The sequence below is a fragment of the Fragaria vesca genome, linkage group LG5, assembly GCF_000184155.1.
Source record: "Fragaria vesca subsp. vesca linkage group LG5, FraVesHawaii_1.0, whole genome shotgun sequence".
In the NCBI taxonomy this organism is placed as follows: Eukaryota; Viridiplantae; Streptophyta; class Magnoliopsida; order Rosales; family Rosaceae; genus Fragaria; species Fragaria vesca.
The window spans coordinates 3140897-3148614 of NC_020495.1; the positions used below are offsets into that span (position 1 = coordinate 3140897).

Below are 7718 nucleotides of genomic sequence, written 5' to 3' on the forward strand. Positions count from 1 at the left end.
CTGCAGGCGGTGATTTTTTGTCCCTACTTTTTTTTTTTCGTTTCTGCATTTTCCATTTCATTTCCGAGGCCAAATAAGTGTGAAGCATTTTCCCATTCTGGGTCTCACAGGTGAGTCATGAGTTAAGACAAGGAGGGGGTCGGCTACGAGTCATATCAGCAATAATCACATGCTTTAACAGAAAAGCTAACACAATCATTGCTCTTTACGTATTATTGACCCATCATGTTCCCAATTACCAGATACTCATCGCTTAACACAGTAAAAATTCTTCTAAGTACCGACATACACTCGCCACAATATCTATTAACATCTCCTAAAATATGCAAGTTTAAGAAAAGTTACTAATGCTTTTATCTTTTTTATGGGTAAGTTGGAGGGTGTTTTGGATACAAATCAAAATCAAACTGGACAAAAGCCATGGGGGTTTGGGCAATTTAACTATTTATTTATTTAATTGGTGAATACTCATTTCAGGTTTGATTGAATAATGATGACTTCTTGGATATGAGTCCAAAAGCACTGGTCAAAATGGTCTACAAGTAAATCATGGTAACACTAAAACAGATGACATATGTCCACCTAGGGACCCCAGTCCCCATTTGGCTTTCTTTTGGGTTAACTCACCCACAATGGCATGAGTTTGCTTTATTCCTCTACATTAGTACAGTAGCTCTCAGGCCAGTTCTGTACCCAGCAAGCATCTTCAAGCATTCCAATAAAAAATCCCAACACCAATTGTTCCCTCTCTGGTCTCTCTCTCACTTCCTCTCTCTCTCTCTGTGATATTGGTAACTTAAAAGTCTGGTTATCAAGAAAAAGGTGACAAGGGCATGTATGTCTTGTGGAGTTTAATATTTGCATGGAAGTACGGAGATTGAGACTGCTCAGGACTTTGGTCTGTTTGTTTAATTAATCCATTACAAGGTTCTAGATTTTTATATATACATACAAGAAAGGAAAGTGAAGCTTATGCCCAAAGCATAGCACCCTTTTCTTCTTCTCCATCCCTGTCATTTAGTTCCTCTCCATTTCAAAGAAGCAACGCATCCCCTCTCCTCATTTTTCTTGCTTTCCCTTGTAAGTATCAACCTTTCCTTTGCTTAGAATTTAGCTGCTTAGCTGCTTCTTTTCATCTCTATTTATAATATGTAAGAAAGAAATGTCGGTTTTGTATCTTTCTGTGCAAAAATACGCGTAAAGCTTCGAATCTCTGCTAAATTCAAGTTGCAGTTAACTGTTAATGTGTTCAAATAGGCCATGGATGGTTTTGTTTGCTTTCAACTTTGTGTTTGAAACTTTGAACTTCTGGTTTCGCTTAAATGTGGTGGCTTCATTGCATTAACATCTTGTTATCTGTTTTCTCTGTTCTTCCTTTGTGGATTTGGGTCTTCATACACTTGTTTGTGATCTGGTTGTTGCTTTGAGCATTTCAACTTTACCCTTTTATCATATAAATTATTCCTTTACTTTATTCCTGAGCATTTTCTTTTCCTGGAATGAGCTTGTGTCAAAGATCAGTTTTTTGAAGCTCTGGTTTTGAAAAACAGATTCTGCCTTTTGATTTTCTCATTGGGAGTGTGGTTAATGTCAGATTTTTTGGTAAACCAGTGGTGCTCAATACAGTTTCACCTTGGAAAATCATTAACTTACAAATCCCATTTGGTTTTTTTAATCTTTGAGGATTAATTTGGAGACAAAAGTTGCTGGAAATCTGAAAATCATTGCCAGTGAGAAGCAATCAGAGTAGTGAAACTGGGAAAGTAACATTATGAATTCTTTAACAGGAACAAAAAGTTCTTGGCAGCCAATCATGACTGCAGATACAACAGCCTCGAGTTACTGGCTTAACTGGAGGGTTTTGCTTTGTTCTATATGGGTCATGATCTCCCTGGCTCTTTCAGTACTTCTCATATGGAGATTTGAAGGGCTTCGAAACTCGAGGCGTAGTAATAACAGCAGAGTAACTCAGCAAGAAGAAGAAGAAACAATTGGAACTTTGTTTGAGGATGAAACTTGGAGACCATGCCTCAAAGGAATCCACCCAGCTTGGCTTCTGGCTTTTAGACTTGTTGCTTTTGTTGTGCTTTTGGTTCTGCTCATCATCACAGCTTGTGTTGATGGAGGTACCATATTTTATTTCTATACACAGTAAGCTCTCATTTCTTGAACCAATCTCTTATTTGCTCTCAATTCTTAAACATGAATGCAACTTTATCTATGAAGAGGGTGCCTCACTAAATGGTTTACTAAGCTTCATATTGGTTTTTGTTTTTTGGCAGGTGGACGTTCACATTGGTTACTGTTTACTTTGGGGTAAGTTGTTGCATCTTCAAAATGCCTTCTCTAATGTCTGCTCATCTGCTTTAGTATCTTCATTGGTCTTTCCATTGGTGCTGATTATCGAAATTTCCATGTCTAGCTTGGATCATTGCTCTCCATTCGAGGATGCTACCGATACCATAAGAAAACTGCTGGTGAAAGGGTTGGTAATGTAGAGCTAGATACAGAACAGGGCACCGTAGAGAAATCCATAGTCTCTCATGTTGCACAACAGAATCAACCACGCCATCCTGCAGGCATTTTGGGTTATGTTTTCCAAATAATTTTCCAGGTAAAGTGTCTGAGAATTCGCAGATGTATGTTTGATCTTCATGCTTAATTTCATAGTCATGTTTAATTAGCTTACTCAATTTATCAATTTGTGTACAGATGAATGCAGGAGCTGTCATCCTCACAGACTGCGTCTTCTGGTTCATAATCGTTCCATTTCTTACAATCAAAGATTACAACTTGAACTTTGTAAGTACGATTCAATACCAGTTTATACTGCTCAGTAAATTCTGTGATCTATGATTATGATAGTAAACAATATACTTCATCCTTTTTGTGGCAGCTGATTATAAACATGCACACAATCAATGCTGTTTTCTTGCTTGCTGAAACTGCTTTGAATAGCTTGGTAAGTCGAACAAACTAGTTCAAATCACTATTGGGTTTCAAATTCTTACCATGGTATATTCATTGATGGGTATGTTTTTATTCTTTGCAGCCATTTCCTTGGTTCAGAATAGGATATTTCTACCTGTGGACAATTACCTATGTAATATTTCAGTGGATATGTCATGCTTGTGTCAGAATTTGGTAAAATCTTTCTCTCCTTGATTTGCTACATTACAGAAACATCATAGCTATACACTTGTAGTTATGGTTTTTGTCTTTCAAAACAGGTGGCCATATCCATTTCTCGACTTGTCATCTCCATATGCTCCATTGTGGTATGTAGTCTCAACTCCCAAATCCTAACACTCATTGCTTTTATGTCGATTGCTAACGCACGCTTCCTCTTACTGAAAACCCTATTTGAAGGTATTTGTCGGTCGGTCTACTGCATTTCCCATGCTACGGCATTTTTGCTCTGATAATGAAGCTGAAACACCACTTGTTTTCGACAAGGTGCCCTGACTCTTATCAATGCGGGAGGTAACTTGGATTACAGAGTAGCTGATTGAAGACCTACAGATGTAGAGTATAGTACCAAGAAAATACTTGTAGATGAAGGAGAGACTAGGAGAACATGCACATAGCCACCAGATGGCACATTTCAGAACTATGGATTCATATGCCTTCCACACGGATTCATTGAAGATGTTGTTTGGTACTTGGTAGTTTAGTTATACAAAGATGTAAGCGGTTTTTTTCTTTTAGACTAACAAGAGATTGTTTTAATAATCCAAAATCTGAAAATATTGATCAAAGTAAAACCCAAGTTGATGTGTAGCTATTACTGTTGTAGTATGAATTACAGAAGTAAAAAGCAGGAAAATAATAAATGTTCTTTTTAAAAGCACCACTTTAGGACCTTCAAAGGTACATGTTCTCACATAGTCACATCTCCACAAAATGTTAAGAGTTCATCTGGGATTTTCTTCATTCTCACATCTGAATTACATGTCATCCATACTACTAGAAAATTACAAGGTTAAAAATAACATAAATCAAATTTTGGCTGAATTCAGGGTTGACCAACCCATTGCATTTTCCAACCTATTTCCATTGGTGTCAGGTGAAGCCAATATTCCTCCAAGCTGTCCATAATCAATTAATGCTGCATCCATATCACCTTGAACCGTAGAGGATTCACAGCCCAAAGGGTTGGAGTTGACAGGTACCAATGGTTGCTGAACCATGTGATGCTGCTGTGAGGATGTTGCTCCAAAATGTTGCTGCAATGCTCCAGTAAAGAATTGCCGCACCTGTGTTGAGAAGAGGAGCAGGTGAGCCTTTGAGTCTGTTATGGTTGAAATAGAAGTAGAGCTCATTCTTTTTTCGCCCGTAGCCTTGAGAGCAGCTGCAAGAGAAAGTTAATTCATTACCAAAAGCCAGCAACATTTTATGGTGGATCTGTGTCTGCAAAAGGTTGTTGGCTTTTGGTAATGAACTAACTTTCTCTTGCAGCTGCTCTCAAGGCTACGGGTGAAAAAGGAATGAGCTCTACTTCTATTTCAACCATAACAGACTCAAAGACTCACCTGCTCCTCTGCTCAACAGGTGCGGTGCGGCAATTCTTTACTGGAGCATTGCAGTTGGAGCAACATCCTCATAGCAGCATCACATGGTTCAGCAACCATTGGTACCTGTCAACTCCAACCTCTTGGGCGATGAATCCTCTACAGTTCAAGGTGATATGGATGTAGCATTCGTTGATTATGGACAGCTTGATTTTGGAGAGCTTGGAGGAATATTGGCTTCACCTGATATTTCATCTGACATCAATGGAAAAGGAAAATTTTAAGAACAATACATGAAGTATTGTCTATTGAGAATTAAGGCGAATATACTTTTTAAAATATCATAATAGTACATGACCTTATAAACTTGACACATTTTTAATACATGTTGTTATAACGCCGTTAACGCTTATGCAATTACTTATTTTTTCTTGTATAAAATTGTATTTTCACACATTCTTCAAAGGATCTCTCTCACCGAGCAAAACTATTCTCCTTCTCTCTAATCACCAGAACCGCAACCAGTGGTCTTGTACTCGATTCTATTTTAGTCCACCCAAACCACTCATCATCAACACCCTTCTCCACCTCACAGATGGTCCCTCACACTCCTCAACTACTTAAGCCAACAGTGTATCAAGAAGACTAAGCTGCACATCTAGAGCATCCATGGTAGAGCTCGATCTGATTGCAACAGAGGTCAGAGGAGGCTTTCCAGTCCCATGAAGCCTACAAACTCGGTAATTGTAATTGGGTATTTATATTCAATACCCCTTTATTGAATTCATCATAACCTAGTTTAGTTTGGGGTTTTGATGTATCTTCTTTCTTTCTTCATTTGATTTAATAATCTGATGCTATTGAGAGTACAAGACTTGGTAATTGGTATGAAAGCTATAAGATGAACAATCGAGGTCTCACCCTCACCCGAGAAGGCGAGAATATTGTCAATAAATCTAAAGACTCATTTACTCCACCGATCATGCCCAATCGGTTTCTGGATGTTCACAGTTGCTAGGTGCCCGCCGGTGTTGATGGTTAGCCAGTCGAGTTGGCTGGCAGAGAGCGGTGAGCAGTTATGGTGTGCCCAGACGAGGTAAGAAGACCTGGGTTTGCTGGTTTCAGCGAAGAAGATGACTGATATACTAAGATGACAGATTTGCCCTCACAATTTTGACAGAAATCACACAAATTAACGGAGTAATTGCCGGTGTGTACATAAGTTGGTTCGTGCTTTTAACTTCACACACTATTGTGGTATTATCGAAAGTAAAATCACCATAATTCTCAGTGGTCAATGGAAATAGGTTGGAAAATGCAATGGATCGGGAATTTGGTGACTCTGTGTATTAGCTACCTTAATTCCTTTCTCTTAGAAAGGGAAAACCTCCCGATCCGACAGCCGGAACTCATAGTAGCGCGGAGCTGGTGGGACTTGCGGTCCGGCGGCCGTTGAGACGACAAAGCTAGCTTGGAAGAAATAGGACAAAGGCGACTATTGAGAGAAAGAGACACTTTACTTCTACAAAGGAAGAGAAGGTCGTTCTCAAACAAAGAATAAAAGCGATGCGGAGATGAATTTGGGTTGGTTGTCGTGGGCTTTTTCATGATCCATCAAACGCCCTAACTATATTCTTACTTGTGCGATTAGACACCTATTCTTTGGGGAATAAGAAACAGAGAAGCAGAAAAAATTATGTCGGTTATTCGAGTTGAAATGAATAATCAAGTCAGTTGACTTGCATATTTTTGGCAAACATGTAGAAGTTATTTGAACAATTTCAGAAAAAAGCTTTATAAAGAAATAACTATATTAAGTTTCATATGGTCTTCTTTAAAGGTTCTCAAGGCACTTTGGTAATGCTGAACTTATACAAATACATATGAAACTTGTTCCCAAAAGAAAGGTATCTGAACTTGATAGATAAAAGTTTTTTGCCAGTCTACTACTCTACTACTACTAACAAGCAACACTCTTGCCAACTCATAAAGCCTCCTCCGGGCATATTAGGCCCTTGTTGTGGTCGCTGCGGCTGCATCTGTTGAAGCTGAGGCTTCTGTTGTTACCTGTCCTTGCTCACCACCTGTTTGTGGCTCTGACAGAACCAAACCCTGAATCCCTGCGGCTGCTGTTGCTGCATCTGTTGAAGCTGAGGCTTCTGTTGTTACCTGTCCTTGCTCACCACCTGTTGGTTGTGGCGCTGACAGAAACAAATCCTGAACCCACAGTAGACTTGGCTTTAGTAACAAATTCAGACAAAGTCACAATGCCGAGCCACAACCTCGACCATTCTCAACAACCCATACGCCTCCCCATTTAAATTGAAACATTATACAAATAAAAACTGCATTTTGATGCATGGAACCTTCAGCACCCAAAGCAACTTATGCGGCCAAGAAGATGCCTACAAAATCTTCCCGGAAATACAGGCTTACCTTACATCTATGTTGGGGATCTCTACGAGCTCAGGGTGGTGGCAGTTACAACTTTACTTTGAAAAAGGAACCATAAAGCAGTAATAAACTGGCATAGGTACATAAAAATCTTACCAATGGGCACACCATTCCAACCATGCAGTTAAGTTTATCCGAAACAGATAGCAGTAGTATCTCAGACGGCAATTTGATGATAGCACACTGAAAAAGTGGAAACCAGCTTGATTACAGTTTGTATATAAAACAAAATTAAAATGATCCTTAGTTTCTTATTTTCATAGCAAAACAAAGAACAAAACAAAAAAAAGCAATAGACTAATCAAATAATATAGAATACATTGACTAGGTTTGACCTGAAGCTCAAATAAATGAGCACCAGAACCCAAAAACCAGTCCACTTCAAGGTGAGCATTATGCAGACAAAGATAAATAACTCAAAGGGAATTGTTTTTATCACAGGATTTGAACATATAATTTAATGAAGTTTCATTTCCAAAACTAACTATTCTACAATACCAGATTATGCAACTTGTCATTCTAAGACGATCAATTTCACACATATATAATTATAGGCCAACATTATTGTTGGTCAACTGGAAAAGAGAAAAAATGGAGAGAATATTTAATTTAAAATCCCCTGGAGCAGGTAGAAAAAGAGAAGGTCCAACATGTAATGAAAAGCTCAAAGGTTTCATGAAGACTCACAGAGAGAGAGAGAGAGAGAGAGAGAGAGAGAGAGAGAGAGAGAGAGAGAGAGAGAGAGAGAGAGTA

At 38.7% G+C, this 7718-nt stretch overlaps 2 protein-coding genes across 3 annotated transcripts in view; one reads left to right on the forward strand and one right to left on the reverse strand.

Moving 5' to 3' along the window:
• Nucleotides 1-1059: 1059 nt before the first annotated feature.
• LOC101304573 lies at nt 1060-3683 on the forward strand. Of its 2 annotated transcripts, XM_004298906.1 has the most exons (9): nt 1060-1080; nt 1788-2151; nt 2283-2316; nt 2423-2614; nt 2713-2802; nt 2897-2962; nt 3053-3144; nt 3231-3278; nt 3370-3683. In XM_004298906.1, the coding sequence occupies exons 2-9, from the start codon at nt 1814-1816 to the stop codon at nt 3485-3487; spliced, it is 978 nt and encodes a 325-aa protein (XP_004298954.1). In that variant the 5' UTR covers nt 1060-1080; nt 1788-1813; the 3' UTR covers nt 3488-3683. The 2 variants fall into 2 exon arrangements, with proteins under 2 accessions (XP_004298954.1, XP_004298953.1); XM_004298905.1 differs by lacking the exon at nt 1060-1080 and having other exon boundaries at nt 1724-2151.
• Nucleotides 3684-6518: 2835 nt separating this feature from the next.
• LOC101296389 (mediator of RNA polymerase II transcription subunit 25-like) overlaps nt 6519-7718 on the reverse strand; it is a 5809-nt gene continuing 4609 nt past the window's right edge. The window contains exons 13-14 of the mRNA XM_004300856.1: nt 7062-7148; nt 6519-6728 (exon numbers count right to left, since the gene is read on the reverse strand). Coding sequence (XP_004300904.1) covers nt 6519-6728; nt 7062-7148 — 297 coding nt within the window. The remainder of the gene's footprint in view (nt 6729-7061; nt 7149-7718) is intronic.